This window comes from Malania oleifera, chromosome 2 (genome assembly GCF_029873635.1).
Source record: "Malania oleifera isolate guangnan ecotype guangnan chromosome 2, ASM2987363v1, whole genome shotgun sequence".
Lineage (NCBI taxonomy): Eukaryota > Viridiplantae > Streptophyta > Magnoliopsida > Santalales > Ximeniaceae > Malania > Malania oleifera.
This window is the reverse complement of record NC_080418.1, coordinates 78,809,510-78,834,778: the sequence shown is the minus strand read 5'-3', so window position 1 is coordinate 78,834,778 and position 25,269 is coordinate 78,809,510. Positions and strand designations below refer to the sequence as shown.

General features: G+C 36.8%; 1 protein-coding gene and 1 pseudogene across 1 annotated transcript; one reads left to right on the top strand and one right to left on the bottom strand.

Annotated features, from left to right (window-relative positions):
* The first annotated feature begins 6,082 nt into the window (after nt 1-6,082).
* Nucleotides 6,083-9,722, top strand: LOC131148257 (cyclin-U4-1-like; annotated as a pseudogene).
* An 8,875-nt stretch (nt 9,723-18,597) lies between these two features.
* LOC131148256 (nucleobase-ascorbate transporter 7-like) lies at nt 18,598-24,768 on the bottom strand. Its single transcript, XM_058097981.1, has 14 exons — nt 24,639-24,768; nt 24,175-24,272; nt 23,918-24,094; nt 23,704-23,804; nt 23,503-23,578; nt 22,503-22,562; nt 22,109-22,293; nt 21,631-21,727; nt 20,991-21,077; nt 20,811-20,869; nt 20,442-20,533; nt 19,956-20,033; nt 19,311-19,471; nt 18,598-19,211 (listed from the first exon to the last, which is right to left on the bottom strand). Exons 1-14 carry the CDS (start codon nt 24,766-24,768, stop codon nt 18,993-18,995), a joined length of 1,620 nt encoding a protein of 539 aa, XP_057953964.1. The 3' UTR covers nt 18,598-18,992.
* Nucleotides 24,769-25,269: the final 501 nt, after the last annotated feature.

Here is a 25,269-nt window from a genome sequence, read left to right as displayed (position 1 = left end):
CTATAAATGCTTAATAATAAAGTTAAAAGGTTATATTTAAGTTAATTTAACTTGTTTAACATTAGTCTTTTATACTCATATTGAGTGTGCTCCATGCCAAAATCATTAAAATTTTTTTTGTTTGGTAGAGTACGATTCCGGATACTACACATGACTATGATTTGTTTATGTTGGAATTTGATACTACACAAACATAAAATGACAAAAGGTATGTGAGTAATGTTTTGCCTTGGAGATATATTTATCATGTATCATGTGTGTAATCTCATCAAGATTTCGCCAGCCACTTCTCTAGATTGGACTTATCAAAATTTGTAAATTAGATTGATTGATGACACAAATTTGAAACTTTATATATAAATTTGTTAAAATTTAGATAAATGAACATAACTTGAACTTGATCATAACTGATGGTGGATCTCCACTCCCTCCCAAATTTGTGTAAGAAATTTTAGAAAAATTGATCTCATTCTTTCTTAGTATAAAAAATAATGTCTAATATTATTGACAAGCGGAGTTCATTAGAGATTAACTGATATATTAAAAATAATTTTTATTAAGTTGGTTGGAAGCAATGTGAATATGTATGATAGTGCATGCATATAAGTTGAAGGAATATAAGGTTAATTTTTAGGATACACTCAATGGCACATTGTGTTTTGGAGCTTGGAATCTATTATTTGAGATATGTAGATACCTACATAGATATATATATATAATTAATTTTATTATATAATATAAATATAAATGTTAAAGAATTTTTTATTGAAATATTAAATAAATATTTGTGACGCACGCATGAAGTGAAGGCTTCCGTACAAACACATTTCGCAAGAGTATATATGTTATATTAAAAAGTATTTGTTTTCTAGCGCGAATTTAAATTGCTCCTGGCAGGCTGTGATGCGAGATGTTGAATGCATGTGGTAGATATCATAGGTTCTCGCATGCTTCAACTATTTATTATATTGTCTGCAAACGTTAATGGTCATTGTAAAATGGGTAAATGATCCAAATTGCAATTGCATGTGCCCAAATTTTGATACGATGTCGTTTAGAGACGTCAGAAATTGCATGCAAGAATATTTCAAAGTGACAAGTGAAAACATTTAGAGAATATTGCAATGCACATGAACGTATGAAATAATTTTTGTTCCACTACTCACTTAGAATGACTTATACATAAAAGTATGTTTTGCGTTAGGTTTTTCTATTTACCGTGGCGTCAATCTGATGGCAGGGAAGTTCAAGCAGTATTCCAGTTCCGGTATGTTGTACACGGGGGGTAAAATTAAACAGGCCAAACGGTTGTTATGTTAGTTATAGTATTCCACCAGTTCACCTATTAGAATGGTATAGGTGTAATTAACTAAATACATAGACGATATACAAGTATTTGCAAATTGAGCGAAATCAATATGCATGCGGTTAACCGCAAGATACCCGAATTAAGGGGCATATGATACAGCTTCATGAGGTTGTTCCCGTAAATAGTGATTATTGATTTGAGCATGGTGTTGGATGCACACTGCGTAGGGGAGACATGATTTGACTAGGCAAAAACTATATGTCAAACTCATTCCTAGATGGGTGTCGCCTCACATGCGCAGCCGGGGAACATCTATTGAGCACCGTGGTTGAAGAGGAGGAAAGAAGAAGATGCCAGATGTTGGTGGGATGCCTCGTGTGGGATATGAACGAATGTTCCACGATCGGCATTCGATTGCGCAGACGTACGAAGGAACTAATATCATATGAATTATCATGTGTTTGCGAAGATGTTTCAGCGGAACAACCAGGATCGTTGTGCAATAGAGAACAATGCGCTGGACGTGGGGATGAACATCACGAACGATGTTAATTTACAAGATGACACGTACGAGAGGAGGAAATTGGTGAAGGGATGAACGAGTTCCACGATGATGTGAACCCCCCCACCCCCCAAACCCCCCGTCAATTGACGTTTGTCCGTGGTGACGGCAAATTTCATGGAACGACCTCCTATGTATGGTGTTTGTAATTGACGTAGATGTTGCCGAGGTCACATGGTGACAAGCTTCCTATACGGGTAACTCGTTGGGATGAATCATCAGAACTGAGTCAAGGGATGCTATTCGGGTCGAAAGATCAATTAATAGCTGCTGTGTGAATATACCACGCTCGAACGCACCATGAATTCTACGTCCTGCAGTCGACCCCACTATTATGGGTTGTTAGGTGTAAGAACTCTGAATGCAGTTGGAGACTACGTGCGATGTATCGTCAGAAACATTGATTCTTCAAAATCACTCAATATGGTGGTCCGCACACATGCTTGAATGAACTCCTTTTGCAAAACCATAGCCAAATCACGTCATCCCTTATTGCTAGTGAGATTGTGAATATGATAAGGGGTGATGCGTCGACCTCAATCGCTACATTAAAAGAATTCATAGATCGTCGTTTTGGCTATTCCATCTCATATAAGAAAATTTGGTTAGGCAAATAGAAGGCAATTGCCCAAGTATTCGGAGATTGGGAGAAGTCTTATCAGACATTGCCTAGGTGGATGGAAGCAATGTGCACTTATAATCCTGGTACCGTCGTTAAGTGGAGGTGGAACCCTATACCAGGCAGCGATCAGACCGTAACATTTGTATTAGTCTTTTGGGCGTTCGCAGCATCTATTCAGGGTTTTCCCCACTGTCCTCCTGTGATATGTATAGATGGGACACACTTGTACGGTAAGTACAAGGGAAAACTCCTTATTGCAACGTGCCCGGATGCAAATAGGCAAATATTTCCCCTTGCATTCGCTATCAAGAGGAAAGTTTGGACACATGGAATTGGTTTCTGTGTTGTCTTCGTTCCATTACCGATAGGGATGACATTTGCCTTATATCAAATAGGCATCCAGGGATCATCGCTGCAGTGTCTCACAATCCCGATTGGCAGCCACCGCGTGCGCACCACCGATTCTGCCTTCGACACGTTGTAAGCAACTTCAGCACGAAAGTGCACAGTGTCAATCTGAAGCGAATGGCTAAGCGCGCAGGAAGGGAGCATCAAGTCAGAAAGTTTAACATGTGGATGGAGAAGATCTTCGATGAGGGTGGGGAACCTGCGAAGACGTTCTTTGATCAAATCGCTCCTCATATGTAGACTCAGTGCCACGACGGGGGCAGAAGGTATGGGAACATGACGACAAACCTCGTTGAATGTTTCAACGCCGTCCTTAAGGGCGCTCGTAGCCTCCCAATCACTGCCCTTGTGCAACTGACATTTTATGGCATTGCATATTATTTCAATAGCCGATGTGAGGCTGCTCATAATGCAATATCAGGAGGAAATGCATTAACTCCTCATATATTGCTTGCGATGGAAAGAAGGAAGTTGAAGACAACCGGACATCGCGTGATGACGTTCAACCAGTCTAGAGGTACTTTTAGCATCACGACTACGCAGTTGGGACCTCATAAAGGAAACAACGTGCAAACGCTGCGCATTCAAGATTTGCACGCCTGCTCGTGTGGGAAGTGGCAAGCCTTACACTTTCCATGCTCCCACCTTCTCGCTGCATGTGCGGAGACACGACTCAACGCCATGCAGTACGTTGAGCCTTGTTGGACCACCGCCGAACATTATGCGACATATGCGGCGGATTTTCAGCCGATTATGCATGAGGCGTACTGGCCAGCATCGTCTTTGCCAATATTACAGGCAAATCCAGTGTATGCTCGACAGAAAGGTCGTCCAAGGAGCTCCCGTATACACAATGAGATGGACGCTAGGGAAGGTAGGAAAAGGAGCACATGCAGTATATGTCATCAAGAAGGGCATAATCGCACAAGGTGTCCGAGAAGGACCCACTCGGGCGATGCAGCGGGACCGTCGCGTTGATTTCGTATGCAGTTTTATACTATTTCACACCGTTTCTTTTTTTTTTTTATACCTATTATGATGCAACGATGCATTTCCAGGATTGATCCAGGGCTGTCCGATCCGAGCGTCTTGACGATGGGCGATCATCACAGGGCCAGCCGAGCGTGGGCTGAGGGGCATGCGGAGCCCCTGTGTTGCCGAGGGGGCACGCAGTTTGCCGAGCATTGGTTAGAGGCAGACCCCCGCATTGTCCAGCTGATACGCGATGCGGGGTTTTATGGCATTTATCGGATTGCTCATATCCAGCTTGATTGGCATCTTGTCACATCATTGGTGGAGCGATGGAGACCCGAGACGCACACGTTCCACCTACCTCATGGTGAGGCCACCGTCACATTACAGGACGTAGTTGTTTTGTTCGGGTTGCCAATTGATGGGCGAGCTGTCATTGGTCGCACTGCCGGACCAGTGAAGGGACCTCCAGACCGTCAGGGTCGACTCGCCCTGCGTACTATGTGCGAGCATTTGTTAGGCGTTGTTCCGCCTGACAGTGAGTTGGTTGGTGCACACATCCGTATGCGGTTCCTTGAGGGGGATGCGTTTCGTGAGCTCCCGGCACATGCAGATGTTCAGACAATAGCATGCCACGCACGAGCCCACTTGTTGCGTTTGATTTGTGGGGTGATCTTCTCGGATGTTTGCGGAAGTTATGCGCATCTTATGTTCCTTCCACTTCTTGAGGACTTCGGAGCGTGTCACTCGTACAGTTGGGGGTCCGCCACTTTGGCGTGGTTGTACAGGGAGATGTGTCGCGCCGCGCACCACTTGAAGACACAGATTGCGGGCCCCCTTCTCTTACTCCAGGTTTGGGCTTGGGAGAGATTTCCTTCATTCGCGCCTACACGGCGAAGTTTCCTGCAAATTGAGAGGGGTCAGGACGGTCGTCCGGTTGATCCTCTCCCGCTCGCATATCGGTTAGTACCAATTTTATCTATCCCTATATATTCACTCAATAACTATTACGAATACTAATTCGTAATATGTAGTAGTCTTGCATTTGGGAACTTAGATTTCATCTTATACAGAGGGAGGGACAACTTGAGGGCATCGATGGTTACACTTCACACATTGCCCTGGTACAGGTTCGAGTTGGACATGCACCGGGAGCATGAGGTATAAATCAGTTAAAGTATAGCACATGAAAGTATTTCTTTCTTTCTTTCAGTTATGTATAGTCCGCTTAACTTTTTGTTTTGTCTAACTGTAGTTTATATGGATGCCCTACACGGATGAGATTTTAGCCGACATGCCGCCTTCCTATGCAGACGGGAGGGACCTGTGGGTAGCGCGAGTGCCACTCATATGCTTTCATATTATTAAATGGTATCTCCCCGATCGAGTCATGCGACAGTTCGCGTTTCGACAAGTCATTCCCGCCCCATTTATGACTTCGGGGGTAGATATTGTTGGGGACGATCTCCACGGCATGGATGGACGCGGTCGAGGGGTCACAAATTAGTCGAGTACGCACGCGATATTCGTTACTGCGTGGGAACATCGACGAGACTACATCGTACGAGGAGTGGCGGAGCACAGTCCGATGCGTCTAGATGACCTATACTTCACTTGGTATAGGTCTATCACACGCCGCTTCATCGACAGGACCGCAGTTGTATATTTGAGCCTCGTAAGAAGATTAATGCCACAACTCATTTTATTATATATACGTTCCGATTTGAATGCGTTAATAAAATATGTTCATATCCAACAGGCTGACATAGTCATTGAGGCAGAGCAGATCTCGTCGGATCCTACGATCCACCGATTGATGAGTGCTGCACTGGACCTCGTCCACGAGGACGGTCGATGGATCCCAGAACGAGGAGGTCGACCTGATGTACCAGCACGAGGAGGTCGACCAGCTCTAGTACGAGGAGGACGACATGCCTCCTCTAGTCATCCAGGGACTCCCATGTCCTCCCCACCAGTCGTACCGGCCGAGTACTTGTTTGGCCCGTCAGCGCCTTATGCGCCTTCCACTGCAGCTCATATTGCCGGACCATCGAGCAGACTGACTGATGCCCCATCTGACTCTGCTGCTACCCCATCCATGTCATTTTTATTAGACGATCTTTTCGATGGGGTGGAGGTCGATGCACCCCCTAGGCCGCCTCGTTCTCGTCCTGAGACATCGTATCATTTCTCACCGCGTGCGCTCCGCATGGCTGATGATGATGATGTAGCACCTCTTGGGAGAGAGGATTCACATCCAGCACGACGTGCCAGGACACCTGATGATGCTGACGAGCAGGGAGAGGGTAGACGCAGATGGCAGCTACCACGACCCTAGAGACGACCTCGCTGCGGCACGGAGTAGTTTAGCATTACTTTAATTGCATTTTATTTGTATGTATATCATTGATTGTTTTGATTTCATTTGTATATAATTGATTATTTTTTTTATTCTTTTGTATATATCATTTAATAATTCGTATCTCTAAAGAATTCAATACTGCAAAATCTAAAAAATGACACATAATTCTTTTGTATGTATATCATTGATTGTTTTGATTTCATTTGTATATAATTGATTATTTTTTTTATTCTTTTGTATATATCATTTAATAATTCGTATCTCTAAAGAATTCAATACTGCAAAATCTAAAAAATGACACATAATTCGTATCGTCTAAATTTGCATGTCTAATTAAGTTAATTCCTTAAATTCTATTGTCTTTTACTGCAAAATTTGTATTGCTAAAATTTGTATGTCTGCATGCATTTACGTGTGTCGTCAGATGCAAACGTGTTTCAGCACTCTAAACATTTACACGTTAACCTCCCCTCACCGCCATATATTACATGCACCAAAAATCTTAGGGAACACTTAATATATGTTCTCTCCATTAAACTTCTAGTCAATTTGTCTTAAAGTATATTAATTAATTACGTATATTAATTTTAATAAAAAAATATAATTGATTAAGTGATATATTAATTTTGAGAGTATGTATATCCTTAATTAAAGTTTATTTCATGATTTCTCTAAACTTATACTTTAATTAACTATCCAAATTTAAAGTTCAAACTGCATGTAGTTACAACATGTAAGAATCGTTAATTTTGCATTTCAATTTAAATTTGTATAATTACAAAAAGTTTAGTATGGTTTTCTCTACATTCTCTAATTAAATATGAATGGGTGACTAAGACAAAAAAACATTCTAACAATAATCCAATTTGACCCAAATCCTACTTTCAAACACCAAAAGGATGGGTCAAAATAATTGATTTAGTATGCGGATAGTCAAAATACAATAAAAAAGAGTAAAAACAAAAAAATTAAGACATACGAAGAGGTATTGATGCTGCTATTATCTTTCATACACTCCTTAGAGAGACTATATGCATGTAATATAATATTTATAATTACATATGTAAATTAGAGTCTTAATGCTGCTAACTGAGTTCGTCATACTTGTTTTCAAGTTGATTAAGCTTGTGTTAGAAATAGTCACACTCCTTACACGATTAGCTTTTGTCAACTCACGATACTCACGGATCAAATTTCATTATCTATTTCCCATTAATTTTGCATGTGCTCTACAGAGCTTCAATCTTACTTAAAACTTTTTTTTTAAAATTTATTTCTTTAGATAAAATTTAATTAAATTTTAATTTTTAAAGTTATAATTTAAATTTAATTATAACTTTCCCTTTTTACAAATTTAAATTTAAATTTAAATAATAAATTTAACTTTGTCTTGCAAAATGTTTAATTGTTAATTTTAAATATTACATCCAATAAACATTTTGCAGCATTATAATTATTAGGCATTTTTATAACTTATTGAAAATTTATTTCTTATAAATTTATTTTTGTCATACTTAAAGAATTAGTTGGTACAAAGCATCAAAGCATTCAATTCGAAATTTTTTTTTGGTCTCTAATCCACGAGTTTTAAAATATCATTTTATTAAGGACAAATTTTACTATTCCACATGCATTTAATAGTTAACTAACAAAATATTCATTTCGTCAATAAAATTTAATTATACGAAATTTTATAGTATTTTTTGTAAATTCAGGGGTTAGAATCATATTTTGAAATATTTTTTTGGATTTTATCCAAATTTTTATGACAAAATACTTATTTATAATCAATAATTTCTTTTATGTAAATTTTTTATTTAAATTTATATATTTACAATTTAAAAAATAAAATTTAAGTTAAATTTCGCAGCATGAAGCTGCGAGATTTTGCCTGCACGCTGTCACGCGTCCGCTCCTCATTGGCCCTGAGTTTAAATCTTGTTCATCTATCTTTAAATCTCACAGCATGAAGCTGCGAGATTTTGCCTGCACGCTGCCACGCGTCCGCTCCTCATTGGCCCTGATTTTAAATATTGTTCGTCTGTCTTTAAATCTCGCAACATGAAGCTGCGAGATTTTGTCTGCACGCTGCCACGCGTCCGCTCTTCATTGGCCATCAGTTTAAATCTCGCAGCTTCATACTGCGAGATTACGTGATGCTGCGAGATTACGTGAGCATTAGTTTGGGAAAAAATTTTCTATTATTATTTTATATTTTATTTCTTGTTAATTATAAAACGCGAAAAAACTCTTAAATCAACACTATACTTTGCTTCGGGCTTCAATTAAGAAGAAGACGAAGAAAATGATGAAGAAGGAGAAGCAGTTGCAGAGCAGAGGTTTTTCTCTTTTCAATTTTCATCAATGGCAGAATTTCAAAACCCCATTGCCATGGTGACGCCGATGCCGATACAGATTCCGGTGCCCATGCTCATAAACTTCCTCTCTTCCCTTCTCCAGAGAGTTTTTGATTCAAACGAATTCATACAACCACAGAAGAACACGTTCTTCCAAACCTTAGCTCGCCCCGCCATTCCAATTTGGTCCTACATGTAGAGGATTTTCAAGTACGCAAATTGCATCCCCTCTTGCTTGATCATCGCCTACGTCTATCTCAATCGCTTTTCTCAATGGAATCCATCCTTCTCCATCAATTCCTTCAACATCCATCGCTTGTTCTTACCAGTCTCGTCGTTGCTGCAAAATTCTTGGAAAACAGGTTAGTTTTTCATTTTGGGTCTCTTTTTCTTGATTTTGTTCTGTTAAAAGAGAATTGAGGGATTTGGGATTTGTTTTCCCATTTGAAGACCCGTTCGCTTGAAGATCAATTTTTTCCGCGATTGATCTGATTTTAGAATTGAAACTTGAGAGAATGATTTTTTTTTTTAAAGCAATATTATAGTTTGCACGAACCAAAAGTATGTTCATTCACACCACTTCTCTCTTTTACCTATTCACAAAAACTATTTATCAAGTATTAATGTCTTCCTAATTATTCTTTGTTATTTTTTTTTTCAGAAATTAGCGCAATTCCTACCGTGCGATGGTGGGTGGAATCAGCACGGCAGATATGAACTTTCTTGAAAGAGATTTTCCATTTGGGTTGAAATTCCACCTGGACGTGGACGTCATCACCTATGACACCTACTGCTCCTGCTTCCACACTGGGATGTTGCTGCAATTACCCTCAGTTTTACCACGAACTCCTCTGAGTATTCGGCGACAAATATCAGTAGATCTCCGGCACTTGCATTTCAGCGAAGACGAGTTCCCCCGCCTACACCAGGAACGGCGGCAGCTAATCATCTAAGTGCTCTCAATTAATTGAAGTTAAAACTAGTTAGAGATGCTGACTCTCTCTCATTAGTTCGGTTTTGTTAGATTCTCAAATTCAAATTTGAGTTTTGTTTATTAAACCATGTTTTGACTTGTAATGAGTTGGCTTGTAAAGATTTTTACCTTGGTTCATTAAATTTTTTTCCCTAAATTTCCTTGCGTAGTAAGTCCTTTAACTCAAGATTTTCCTTCTTTGGGTAGTGTAATTGATTATTAATTATTTTACCATGGAATTTTGTTTCAGATATGATCTTACAAGGTGCTCTGGGAGGCCTAGAATTGCTGGGACATCCATCTACTCAAGTCTCTGGCAGCGCAGCAACTAAATTAAAGGACAGACTTTATATGGTATATTATGGCAGCATTAACACCATAGCAACTATTTAAGTGCCTTAGGTCTCTTATGCAATTGACAATTATGTATATAAACATCCATCTTTCACTCAATTTTTTCAATGAGGGGCCTTACCTCTACGCCTTACATGTCTCGGATTGAATTCTACATGCCTCCGAACCAATTCTACCTTCCATTTTTTGACCCTATTTTGATTTATTTACCAAACCCACATGATCCTTATTGGCATCGGTCACACTCTTAGTCCTCCAACTATTGGCATGTCAGAAGAATTAACTTAAGAGTTACTTACAATCAACTTTGATATTACTTGTTAGGATCGAGGGAGCTTTCATGGGCTAGTGCATGTATAAGCACCAATTTGACTCAAAAGCTTAAGATTGTTAGGTCTTGAGCCCACCATGTATATAAGTACCCATCTTCCACTCAAATTTTCTAATATAGGATAAACTCACAATTGAAATTCTCAATAAAGACACTGCTAGGTTGAAGTCTAAACACCATAACACATGCGGGTTCTATTCAAAGCAATTTATGGGCTTATGATGGGGATAAGTTTGCAAGGGAGAGGATAGGTTGTTGCAGGTGATCGTCATAGGGATTAGTTAAGCATTAGATGTTATAAGGTGGAGATGCCTCTCAGAGGGTAGTATATTATCCCTCTTTTATTGTATTATTATGAGTACTAGCTGTATCTTTTTTGGCATGAAACTTGATCTCTCATATTGTTGGTCCATGCTGATATAAAAAATGAACATAGAAAGAGGCCCCACTAGGAAGCAGCAAATGGCAGCTTCCTGGTGCAGTAATTTCTTAGAGAATGTCGTCAGGGTAGTTTCTTGGAGAATGTTGACTTTAGTTGTCCTAGTTATTGTGTCGGCTTTGGTGCACCTAGGTTAAGGACCATGTTGAATAGGTTGTATATGTGCTTGCTATTTAGGCCACCATGGGGTAAGAGTTGGGCTACTGGAGACAGAGCTAGGCTATTACCATAGATTTAGGCCTTAGGAAGAGGGGTTTCGCAAAGCCTAGGCCAAGCTCTATAAGCTTGATTCCGTGGAGGTCTTGAAAAGATAATATTCAACTATCGGGTGAGACACATCTCAGTAAGGATTGTGTACAACTTACATTTATATTCTTTATTTTCAAATGAAACCATAATTATAAAATCATTCTCTGTTCCTACTCAAACACGTGTAAGGTATTTTAACAACGAGAGTTCCCAAGGATTGGGGTGATTACCCTCCCATACAAGTAGAGCACCCCTCTGCTTTGATAGTTTGAGCAACCTACGGTCACAACTGAAGCATATCAGGGCACTTACCTTAATTAGTAAGCTCTCAGGTGATTAGTTTATCTTGTATGCACACATTCATACAAAGGTTTACTGGAAGAAGTTCCCAAGAATAGGGAAGATTACCCGTCCATGCAAGTAGATTCTCTCTGCCTTAATATGTCATGCAGTCCACAGCTATATCTGATACCTATCAAGGCACTCGCCTTTCTCAGCAAGTCCTCGAGCGAAGAGTATATACCGCCCCAAATACATGTAATAATACAATATATAACACATTTCTTTCTTAACTCTATATCTATTATTTCTGTATCATTCATTACATTCATATTCATATTTCATATTTCTTATAATCCATTTCCATATCATTCTTTTCCATATCATTTCCATTTGGCAATTTCCATATCCGTTGCTCTCATATCTGTAGTTTTCCATATTAACTATGGTTAAAATAACAATTATGCGTTTAGAACTCTCTATTATCATAGTCATGCTTCCGTACCATGACGGGTTGTGCGACCCGAAGGCTAGACTTAACTCTGGTCGGCCCACTAAAGCTAAATCAATCACATTCTACAGTCTGTAGGTCTGATTGGCTGCTCCCACACTAGTATAGACTCCAGGGGGACACTATCCTTCTCAGTACAATCGATCATCCCATCTCCACACTTTATCTAAGACGTGTGGGTGCACTAGCTCCGCCATATATACCTGCAACAGTACTGTGCCCATTTTCCAGTTTACTAGAGTTCTCAACCATACATTGTCATTTAATAATTCCAAACACATGCAGAACAAACCAAATCATATTTTGATTCACAATACATTTCCAATATTTCCTGCATCTCATACATATATCATAGTTCAGTACAAAAATTTCTTTTTACTCATGCCACACAATTTAACAACATATACTCATACGTTTACTGAAAATAAGCCAACCCATAATCATCATTAATATATAGAATATATACATTTAGTTTCTTACACAATTATCTAGAAAATCTGCCGTTTTATCTTTCCTTTTTCACAAATATAACTAGTAACACAACCCTAGGCTTAGAAATTTACTATTTAAACTGTTGGCTTTTCAGAACTCATATGAAAATCTTATACATATATACTTAAATTTTTCATTTTTACCGGTTAATTTCAAAAAAATCTGATTTAATATATTTCTCTTACCTAGTTTCCTGAACTATACCAGCAGGGACCCCAAAACGATGCCTGCGGCGCTCACTCGAATCGTGATTCAATAACCCTAATTTAATCAAATCAACCCTAAATAACATACTATTTAAACATTTCCTAGGCCCATAAATTTAAAATAATAATTAAACTCTAAAAAATAACCAATTTTCTTAATTCCCTAAATCTCACTCTCGCTTTGGAGTGTTGCAACCCCCAAATTGAAAATTTGCTTCAATCAAAATGATGACGATCGAGACGAGGACCCCGTGGTGATGTCCCGATCGTCGATTTAGCTGAAGATTTAAGGAGAAATTATGAAAAGAGAGGGAGTATACCTTTCCTCGAGAGTGGGGCCTACGTCGCTCCTACGACAAATCCGCTCTGGTAGAAACGTCAATGGCGGAGATAGGAGTCCAAGAGTACTTTTCGTTTTCCAATCGGCCGAATATTTGCCGAGAAAATGAGGAGAGAGAAGAGGAAGACAGAGGAGACAGACAGACGCAAAGAGAGCTTTCTGGGAGAGGCGCATACTGAGAATCCAATTTCAATTGGATTCAAATGGCTTCCTAAAAAAGCTTTCCCTATATATTATACTTTAACTTATATATATTATATTAAACTTATATATATATATATATATTTATTCCAATTTTTTTTTCTTTCGTACTATTTTTTTTATTTTTTTATTTAATTAATTAATTTAATAATATTTAATTAATTAATTAATTGATTAATAATTTCTCTTAATTTTTTTTCCGGGGTCACTACATTCTTCCCTCCCTAAAAGAATTTCATTCTCGAAATTTTTACTAACCAATCATCCTTTCACATCACTAAAATTCATTAACTTATTATATCTCATATAGTTCAGTATACATCACCAAATAAACTTTTGCATCATCTATAATTAAATAAAATCATCATTATCTTAAACATAAATTCATACCTGCCCCTGAGGCTTTATCTACCTCGTCTAGGACCATCGTGTAGACACGTGCTGATCCACCACCACCTCGGGGTACTTGCTGGTTTCCCCTGATCTGGTTTGGTACAAGTGCAATAGGCAATGGTTTCATGACAGTTCCTCCTAATGTGCCCCAACTTACCGCACCTATAGCAGTTAGGAGTCCCGATCCGACATTCACCTCTATGCCTCTTATTACATCTCTGACATAAAAAGTAAGACAGATTATCCTGATAATCAAAATAACCCTGATCTCTTGTCTTCTACCTCGAGCCCATAGTATTCTTCTCTCTCTTCCACGATCCCTGACTACCCTCAGTTTGAAAACTGGAAGGTGCAGGCCTCTTCTTCTACTATGTCGGTTCTATACCGCCCAAATGGAAATAGTTCTCCTTCCACACAATATCAAGTCAGATGAAACTAGTACCCTTTCACGTATTGCCCACACTAGGTGAGGCTTGGTGGGCTGATTCCCTATTAATATCCTTGTTAGTCACATTGGTTTGGTAGGGCCTGCACCTCTCTTTCACAAATTATCAAGAGTTAACAAATCATGATTGTTTCTTTGAACCTTCATAAAATTAGCTTAGCATGAACTTGATCCTTTTTATATTTCTAATCTGCTCCTTGTTTTGTGCAAGAATTCTTTTCTCAGTTCCTTCTTTTTCCCTCCAAATTTTTTTTTTCCTCATCTTTCTTATATGAATCTTTTTATATTTTGACATGCCTCTTTAGCTCCCTAGGCAATAATTCTTTTCTCAGTTCCTTCTTTTTCCCTCCAATTTTTTTTTTTTCCTCATCTTTCTTATATGAATCTTTTGATTTTTTGACATGCCTCTTTAGCTCCTAGGCATAATATCATGTCAATCAGGTTGCTTAGAGATTGGTAAAATCTAGGGGTATCCATTTTAACTATTGATTGTCAACATATATGGAAAGTTGAAGGGCTTTATAAGTAGGAGATCTTCCCTCCTTTCTTCATTTTTGGTTTTTTTTTAGTTTCTTATTCTCCAAATAGTTTGTCTTTGTTGTCCCAGGGAAGGACCAACGCTCGCTAGCCACTGTTGCCAAAAGCTAATACCTTCTTTCCCCATTCTAGTTTAAGCATTTTAGTCTCTCTAGGTTTAATGTTCTTCGTACTAGATAGACATTAAAAAGTGGAAGAAAGGTAGTACTAATCAACACAAGGGGGCTAGAATGTGGAACTTGAAGGGAGATAATTGTTGACCTAATTGGGCTTTTCAATCCTGTTTTGATGATAACAAAATGAAGGATGCTTTAAAATATGATGTTAAGTGATGTGTTTTAGGTAAAAGAACTCTCAAGGTAAGGTTGAAGATCAATGTTAATCTAGTGAAAGCTTATCAGAATATTGAAGGCAATGAACAACAAATGAAGAAGTTTAAGGGCAAGCAAACCCAAAATCAAAAGTGAACCTCAAAAGGCTGAAGGAGGTTGAAGGATTTAAGAAGACCATAATTAGAAGAACTGTTATAAGTACTTTAAAACCAAATGTCATTTAAATATGTGAAGCTCTTATAAAAATTAAAAGAAACTAAGAAACACTTTGTTTTAAAGAGCTTAAAACATGTTTTTTGAAATCAAAGTAATAAAGATCTTAAAAGAAGGAAAGTTTTTCAAAATAAAAAGAGAGTTTTTGATAAGTCATGCACTTGACAGACGACTGTCTGTCTATGGACAGACGACTGGCAAGTTAAAAGTAATCAAAGTGTTCTGAGTTTTAAATTTTAACTATGACAGACAACTGCCACGCGGAGCAGATTTAAGATCTCAACGGGAAGCTTCTTTTAAAATTTTGAATTTCAAAATTTAGTCAACAATTTTAATGTTTTTTCAAAGTTTACCTAATTTGATGTGGATGTTGATATTTCAAAATTTTGAATTTCAAAATTTAATCAATAATTTAATATTTTTTCAAAATTTACCTAATTTGATGTGGATGTTGATCTTTTAAAATTTTGAATTTCAAAATTTAGTCAACAATTTAATATTTTTTTCAAAGTTTACCTAATTTGATGTGGATGTTGATCTTTCAAAATTTTGAATTTCAAATTTTAGTCAACAATTTAGTGTTTTTTCAAAGTTTACCTAATTTGATGTGGATGTTGATCTTTTAAAATTTTGAATTCCAAAATTTAGTCAAGAATTTAATGTTTTTTTCAAAGTTTACCTAATTTGATATGGACGTTGATCTTTTAAATTGCCTATAAATACCTATTTGAGTAATAAAAAAAACATGATAGAGAAAACACAAGAAAAGAGAGAAATCAGACAAAATTTGAAATTCATCTTGTGCTGAAATTCTCCTGAAGTTCTTTTTTGCTCACATCTTTTGCTGGAGAAGAATTCTACAATTTTGGGAGATTGAAAATATCAAAGCTTGGTTCTGGGTTGCAATTCCATTTCTCTTTTAAACGAACCATTGGTAACTTCTAAAAATTTTAGATTTTCATATATTCTATTTTGTTTTGGTTTTTTGAAGTACAATTTACATCTCAATTTGTACAACCTGCTCTAAATTTTGAGAGTATTTTTTGTATTCAAAATTTATATTATATTCTTGTAGATTGTGATGATTCTAGATTTGCTAGATCGTTGGCTAGGCGAGGGATTATCGCTTAGAGAGGTGCTGCTCTAACCTTCTGAAGGAGTGTGTAAAGGTATTGTTCCGCCCGGTAAAGGAACGGGTTTAGTGAATCCTTTGGTGGTTTTGCCAAAGGCGAGGACGTAGGCTGTGTTGAAGCCGAACCTCGTAAAATCCTGTGTCTCACTCTCTCTTTCCCTTACTCTTTATTTTCAGCATATTTATATTGCGTGGATGGTTTAAATTTGAAATCATATACACTACGTATATTGGGAAATCAAACAAACTTAAAGTTTAATTTTGATTTGGGTTGCGAAAACCGAAAGGGAGTACGTTGGTTAAACCATACTTTGCGAAAACCATACGGGAGTACGTTACTTGGTTAAAACACCCAGAGAAAATTAACTAAGAGTTTACTTGAATTCTGAATTTTGGAAAGAGTGTGGATGTGTGGTTGTAAATCATTTAAAAGAAGCAAATTTATTTTAACAAGCATATCATTCAACTACAGGGCTTGATTCATATTTATAAGGCATACATAAACAAACAACCTTCCTAATTTCTTACTGTTGTGTATCTTAATTTTGGTTTTGTTGTTTGCTTTCAAATTGTGTTTGATTAGTTTGGATAGTGTGGTTGATTGAAGGGTTGATTGGTGATTTAGTTGTTTAAGTGCTTGTGTTGTTGATTGTATAAAAGAAACCAAGTTATTGTGTATTTGAAAAATTAAACAAACAAGTAAAAGAAAGTTTTTAAATTCCCAATTCACCCCCCTCTTGGGAAGCTATCCTAATTTCTTGATATAGTAAAATTCAAAGATAAAATGAACAATGAGTGTGATTAGATAGTAGGGGATAAGGTTGATGCAAATACTGTTTAGAATAAAATGACAAATTCTATCATAAGGATAACAAAAGAGGTTTTTGGTGAATCCAAAGAAAGATACTCGGTACTAAAGAAAGTTGGTGGTGAGATCAAGAAGTCCAAAAAAGTTGTTAAGACAAAAAGAAATTGGTATAAAATATGGTTAAATTGTAGAAATATAGAAAATCTTGAAAAATATGAAGAAGCGAAAAAAAGGAAATACAAAAAATACTATCAATGAAGCTAAACTTATATGGCTTATGATACTTTATATACTAAACTAGATACAAAATAAGAAGAACAAAACATTTATAAACTTGCTAGAGCTAGAGAAAGAAATTGCAAAGATTTAGGTGATATAAAATATATAAAAGACGAGAATGATAATGTCTTGATTAGAGAAGAAGACATAAAAGTGAGGTGACAGAGATACTTTGATAACTCATTTAATAAAACCAAAATGCAAGATTGAACTTGGAAGTGACAAATAAGGAGAAGACTAAAAATAGGAGATTTATTCGCAAAATTAGAGTCCTTGAAGTTAAAATACGAGATAAAGTACCAATGGAATTTTGGAAAAGTTTAGGGGATAAAGGAATTTTTTGGTTAACTCATTTATTCAACACTATTATTAAAACCAAGAAAATGCTAGAAGAATGGAGGAAACGTACATTAGTACCCCTGTACAAAAACAAAGGTGATATTCAAAGTTGTAGTAACTATGGAACTAAAATTATGAGTCATACGATGAAATTATGGGAAGGGATAAATGAACATTGAATAAGATTAGAAACAAAATTTCAGAAAATCAATTTGGTTTTATGTCTGAGAGATTAACTTCAAAAGCTAATTTATCTGTTAAGAACTTTAGTGGAAAAGTTTAAGAGAAAGAAGAAGGACCTGCTTATGGTTTTTTTGACCTTAAGAAAACTTATGATATAGTACCTAGGCAAGTTCTTTGGTGGGTATTTAAAAAGAAGGGAGTTTGCAGTAGATATGCGAAGGTCATTAAGGACATGTATGATAGAGTAGTGACTAGTGTTAGGACTGTAGGAGGAGATTCTAGAGAGTTTCCAATCACAATAGGTGTGCATTAGGGTTCTACTTGAAGTCCTTATCTTTTTATATGAACTAACTAGGAATATCCAAAATGAGATCCCTTAGTGTGTGTTGTTTACAGATGATTGTGTTGATTGATAGTAGGAGTAGAGTGAAATCTAAGCTAGAACTTTGGAAACCACACTAGTGTCTAAAGGGTTTAGGATAAATAGGAATAAGACAGAATATATAAAATGTAATTTCAATAATGTAAGGAGTAGCAATAGAGAGAAGATTAAAATGGATAATCAAAAGATTAATAATATAGATAGATTTTGATATCTTGGATCTATTATGCAAGTTAAAGGGGAAATTGAAGAAGATGTAGTATTAAGACAGATTGGTTAAAATGGAGCAGTGCATTAGGTGTGTTGTGTGATCATAGAATACCCTTAAAATTAGAAGGAAAGTTTTATAAGATGATTATATTGTCAGCTATGCTTGGTTCAGAATGTTGGACAACTAAGAAACATGTACAAATAATGAAAGTTGTTGAGATGTGTACACTAGGGTGGATGAGTGGTTTAACATTAAAAGATAAAGTAAGAAAATATACACTGTAATTTAGGTATAGCACCGGTTGAAAACAAGTTAAGGGAGGGGCATATCTCAGCTGTGAGTGCCCAACAGAGATACAAGGTCTTGATCATAAAAGTTTATGGTGTTTACTTGAAATATTTCATTTTTGAGTTGTTAAATCAAAAGAACCAACTCCAATGCATGTTCAATCTTCTACACATCCATAATACATGAGAACTTGAGCACAAAAACCAAAATCAAAGGTTTAAATTGTCCAAGCACATTAAGCTTAGAAACAGTGTTGGCAAAACCCAGATGCATTTATCTACTGATCATAAATGCAAGCAAAGATTATCTACAAAAGCTCTGTATGGCATGAACCCTTGAACCTGGTATAGTCTCCATGAATCCCCACTTCAAATCAACTTGGGAACTTGCTGTGCCATTCCTGTGCTTGCCTCTTTTGAAAAATAAAACATGGATGGGGGGACAAGGCATGATGTGATATTGACTGTTCAAATTTATGTTTGTTTAGAAAGATGGGAAGAGCTGATTGAGTCGGCATGGTAAAGCATAGAATTCATCTGTCCTAACATCTGATTTGTACAAGTTGAACTTCTCCCACCACTGCAGCCCGTTATCCTTCGGAGTTGCTTCAGCCTTACAGTCAAGAGTTTGATCCAAGAGCAATGCAATTATAGCAGCCACGGTTGCATTGGACATAAAAATAATCTCCAGTAAATTGTTGAACTGCGATTTGTCAAACAGAGAAATAGATGTTGGAAAGTGTTATTGAGTACTAGATAAGGATAGGAAAGCAAGAGGATTCTTTTGGATAAAAATGTGTACCCATTTAGTATGAGTGTGTAGAGGACCTGGTCTTGCACTTATTTGATAGCCATTAAAGTACTGTGGTATTGAAATGCCCATGAATAGAGAGAAACCAATTATAAATTTTGTTCTGAAACTGTTCAGGTTACAGAACTGGAGGAAACTGAGGCCTGCAGAAGCTGCATAAAGAATTGAGTATTGACAACTTGGTTCCAAATGAATTGTTGATTCATGGCACACCTTAAAATAAGTTGTCTGTTAACTACGTAGAAAAGATAAGTCTCTCTAAACTGATCAGTTTAAAGGATGCAAATCCATGAAGACATGTTCAAATATATATAAGCTTGTAAAACACTTAAAGCTGCGTCGGGATTGGAATTAGAATTGTGTTGAAATGTTTGAACTTTAAATTGCCAAGTAAACGATCCAAATCCCACTCAGTATGATACTTTGATTGGACATGAAAGTCATTGGATAATGACTTGTTTCTGTTTTTATGATGGAAATCATATACAGGCATGTTGCACAAAAAAAAAAAAAAAAAAAAAAGAAGAAACAAAAAAGAGATTAACAATCTTAATCACACATTTTACCTGCAGCATAAATCCACAGCAACAAAATTCCATATATTTATCACAGAAAGAAACGAGCATAGATACTTACAAACATAACCACATAAAATACAGTATGAAGCTGCTACAATTGGCAAAGGTATTGATGCAAACACTGCTCCGAATTTTCCTGCTTGTGGGATGTCAAATAATTCAACAAGAGACATGGTTATTTAGATTTCTAGTATTAAAGGCATGTTTGTTCTAAATGAATGGAAAGAGATAGGTACTCTTCTTGGTGTCTTTGGATGCTTTTAAAAATGTAAACAGAGAGAACAACTAATAAACTTTGTTTTCTAACTGATAAAATTTGTTTTCACGTCCCATTATTTTTTGAGTTTCTGGAAAGACATCATGTAAAACCAAAATTGTCATAATTCTAATGTTTGCCATCCCATTCTTGACAGAAAATTTTGTTTCAGAACAGAAATGTTCAAAACCTAGTTTAATCAATAATATTCTGGCCTTAAAAATCTCTATGAAAATAAAAATTTAATTAAGAGGAAACATTTTGCAGTAGACAAATGTACTAGTATACCACATATGGAGAAAAAAATCATAAATGCAGCTGATATCTGAGTGACTCTTCGACTCCCAACTTTGGTCAGTGCCAATAGGCCAGCATTTTCACTGCACATGTAGCAAAATACAACACGAACTGCTTTAGTATAATTTTTTGAAATTGGTTTGGACAATTTGCATGTGTTGTTTTCCATGCATTTGACAGAATATGACACAAAAATTTCAAGGTCATTAGATTGGCTCTATATTGATCTATGTTTGGTATCTAAACTGGGACCAATTTTTCAAAATGGTCAAATTAAGGATGGGGCAAGTGGGACATCTGACTATTACGCATTAGAAAAGTGTTCAGGAGAAAAATGTTTGAAAATGGTTAGTTCATTACACTGATGCAGAAGATCCAGCTACACTACCAAACAGACTATCCAGCAACACACCCATACCCTGAAATCCCAAACAGATTGTTGAATAAGTGATAAAGAATAAATATATAATGAAGTCAAGAATCAATAATATAGTCATAATAATTGATGACTTGGCGAAGCATAACAGAATTACATCCTACCAGCCAGCCGGTACCACGGCCAAGGACAGAAGGTGGCACGGGTGTGGCACTCGCATATCTTGATGTTGCAATAAATGTACCTGTTGACTGCAAAGAAGAGTCGCAGAGTTGTTTTTACTCTCTGTCCATAGAATAATGCAGCTATTTATTTGAACAGATACTTCACATATTAGGTTAGGGGGATATGTTTCACCACTTCCAAATTTCAATTATACAGATTTGACTATACTTATCTTGAGCATGAATCAAGAAAATATTGACCCAGATTCACTTAATTTTCTATATCATTTTAGTATATTTTATTTTAATTCTTTGTATTCTCTCACTATGTTTATGATGATTTCTATTTTCTGATTTCAAAGAAGTTATGATCAACTGTTACCAATCTTGCTAATTCAGAGACGTCCAACAAAATGATATTCTTCTGAAATCTTATTATGGAATAATGTCCTAAAGAATGAAAGACTTTTTTTCCACTGTAACATTCGTGGTTGCTTGAGCTATGGTTGAAAACGCATAGGTTGATCATGCATATATTTTGTTCACTAAATGACCTCTATTTGTACTGAGCAAAACATATGGTAGCATATTAGCCATGAAATGACCAAGACATGAATGGGAAGCTTTGTTGGTGACTAACCTCAATGAGAGCAACAAAGGAAGCAGCCATCATTGCAAAGGCCTCTCCAGGATTAAATGTTGGCATCCCCCATTGAAATGGGTAAGGAATATATATCCTGTATGTAGTAAGACAACATCTGATAGTAAAATGTCAAAAATTGCGGGTACATGTTTATAATTTCACAGACGTGTTTAGTTTGTAAAGATGAAAATAAAGAAAACGAAATTAAACAAAGTGTTTTTAAAGGCTTATGATGAAGCTGTTGTTGAATTCTGTGCTAAAAATCTTTGATCTATTGAGGTGAATGATCAGGGTGACAATCTTTGTTCTTCATGCAGCCTTAAATTCTCTATTTAGAAAACTAGATATTGCTTTCAGGTGAAGTGTCATATTCTTTTCAAATAATAGGTAGGCCACAGATCAAGAATTTTATGTGGCGCTAATAAACTGATTATGTATAAGTGTAAGCTGCTTCAGCCCGTCAACAGAATCGCACCAAGGAGCTTGACCAATGAGACCAGACTGGTCTGTGCGGCAGCTGAGCTGAGTTTTTGGGAGTTTATTGTTGTACACTCCAGTTGAAGTGAGGATTGCTGCATATGCCCATACAATTGCAGTGGAACACAGCACCGAATATCTATCAAATTTGGCCTTCTCGGACTTCAAGAAGCGAGGACGATACTGCAAAAACAGTAAAAATGAGAAGAATTACTCATCCCCATACAAAAAAAAAAGGAAAAAAAAAATTGCTGGAAAAGAAATTTCACAGTACATCCTTGGAAAAGATCCATCATGGGTGAAGAAAAATAAAGTACCATTAAAAGCCCCTGTTTATGTCTTAAGCAACTTTAAGTAAGACATGAGTAGATAAGTTCTAATATGCTGCTTGCCTGTGAGATGAAAACCATTATAATTAACTCAGGCAGCCCAACTTCAACACATTCTGCCAACTACAAGGAAAAACATTGGCAAACAGTGAGAAAGAAAATTGGAGATGGTTTGGTTTCCTTTTTATAAGGGCTAAAATCACTTATTTTGGCTTTTTGATCCCATATTGTAGGGTGGGTCTTGAAAGATATGAAAGATCTCCCTCCAATCAAATAGTTTCTAAAGTCTAATTGTGCAGAATGACCAAATGCAGTCTCCGCATGCATGAAAAGAAAATAAGCAGTCTGAAATGGACAGAAAAAGAGAATGAAGTAGAAAGGAAGTCCCAAAGCAGGCTATAAGGTGGGTCTTATGGGTCTTTAAATAACAACTCACCTTGCCAAGGTTTTTGACCTTGGAGATCTGTTCAAGTAGAACTAAGATGTAGGTAACTCGAACAATATGGAAAATAGGCATGGAGGGAGGAATCACTGCTGTCTCTAACAAAGAATTATTCCCTTTTTAATTTGAGGTATATTCATTACCTTTATCTGAATGAAGATAATATATGCTCAGGATAATGCCATATTTCCATCCTCTGCAATTAGTTATTTTGATAAGCCACTTGGCAGCCATCAATTCAACTGTTATGGGACAGCAATACTCGCTTGCAGCTTGCATTGCAAGGGTCAGGCCGACAAAGGGCCTATATGTTCTTACTGATCAACTCTAAATTGGTAAACTCTTAAACTGGGTTGTGCTCAATTTCAGCCACCATTTCTGTTTAGGGGAAAATTCTTTGCCCAAAAATTTGAACTATATGGGTAGCATGAGCAACACAGTAACAATGCTTTTAAGAACCATAAAAGAAATAAATACAATGATTCTGTGTTTGTGAGAATGGATTTCAGACCTTGAATTTGGATTTGGATAGATTTGTACAAATTTCAATATAATTTATATTATATCTTATCCAAAACCAAGACCGCTCCAAATATAGGATGAAGGGTTTTAAATTCTTACCTTTGGGAAGCCAAGTTGATAGAGACCAATTCCAGTATAAGTTACTAGTGGAACCACTGAAAGTGGACTAAGAAACCTAAACCACAAAGGAAAACCCAGCAATCATGAATTATTCAACACCAATATAAAGGCAGTCTGGAAAAAAGAAAACAAGTTGCTAGTAGCACCCATGAAAAATCGTGCATTTTTTGGATAACTTACCTTACAACATTTCTCCATATGCCCGTGAAACCCATAATTATTGGGAGACAGGAGCTAACCAGCAGGGCACCCTGTATTCCTCTCATTGTCTGTTCAAACCTCTAGAAGATTGACCATAAGGCCACATTAAAGAAACCAGAAGAAGTGAGCAAGTAAAACCATTGAAATGAAACAATACAAAATTAAAAAGGAAAAGGGCCGTGCGAAGCCTGACCTTCTGAGGATCTGCAAATGATCTGTATCTGTCAGCTAAGACAATAGAAGTTGTGGGAATAACAAATGAGTATGAACTATTGATCACAGTTGGAAGTCTGGTTCCAAACAAAGACTGCAAGAGTGTGCTCAATCCTGTTACAAAAAGCATGGTCTGTATCACCAAAGCCTTCTCAAGCTGCATGAAGAAGGAAACAGCATAAAGTTATGATATATAATTAAAATACATATATATATATAGCAATGAGGCCGAATCACCTTGCCACCGCCCATTTGAGGGACGATCAAACTAGGAATCATAATTGTCATCCCAAGAGTCAAAATATAATGCTGGAACCCCAGAAGAAGAGCTTCCACTACATTACAATAAACAGAACAATTAGCCATTGTACCCACATTCGGTTGCTGAGAAAAACTGAAGAAAAAAACTGGAAGAAAAAACATGTGAAGTTTGTCTCTAGTCTTGATTTTTTTTGGTTCCCAAACGAAGTGGATAAGCTGAAGTTTAGAACTTTGTAATGTGCCCTTTCCCTGCCTTTAATTTTCAGTTGTTCTCAGGAAGCAAACAAGGAATCGAAAAACCCCGGAAACCATACAACTCATCTGTGAGGCTATGTTTGTTTGCGTGTGTGTGTGTGTGTGTGTGTGCACGCGTGTGTATATATATATATATATATATATATATATAGAGAGAGAGAGAGAGAGAGAGAGAGAGAGCCAACGCCATGGAGGAGGACTGTTGACGCAATACTGAATGCCAGGTAGCTGCTCCTTCACTGGGTGAGGCTGTAGGACATTGGCACTGGCGTTGCTGTCTCCCACAACACCGTTGCCACCATCTCCCACGGTCATCTCTCTGCAACACAGAAACATACAAGAGAGAGAGAGAGAGAGAGAGAGAGAGAGAGAGAGAGAGAGAGAGAGGCACTTTAAATGGTATCAATGAGGTTTGGATTCAAACCCGTTTTTGGCAAAGAAGCGGACTACCGTTACAATGGGTATATGAACGAATACAAGATATATATTTGGAAATTTTATATCTATTTTACCAAGTAATGGATTCAACGGTTGTATTTGGTCAGTGATTTTGGTTATTCAGAATTAATGAAATTCTTGTTTTGAATCTCAAAATATACATCGTATACGAGAGAGTTTGAAAAAAGTTCCATCTTTCTGAATCAGCGCATGACCGCAATCTGATATTTGATGTGCTTTATTATGATTTTTATCACGTTATGGAATGTAAAACACCAATTGAATTGCTTCCGGACGTTGGAAATACCCGTTACATCATTGCAATCATCAGTATCAGTCAATTCAATTGATGCGCACGTTAATGAACATTAAAACGTA

Coding starts and splice junctions, on each gene's coding strand:
- LOC131148256 (XM_058097981.1), bottom strand. CDS start 24,768: ATGACCGTGGGAGATGGTGGCAACGGTGTTGTGGGAGACAGCAACGCC. Junction 20,534..20,810: donor GCTGGATCTTCTGCATCAGT/GTAATGAACTAA, acceptor CTACATGTGCAG/TGAAAATGCTGGCCTATTGG. Junction 19,472..19,955: donor TATTTTATGTGGTTATGTTT/GTAAGTATCTAT, acceptor TTCTTTATGCAG/CTTCTGCAGGCCTCAGTTTC.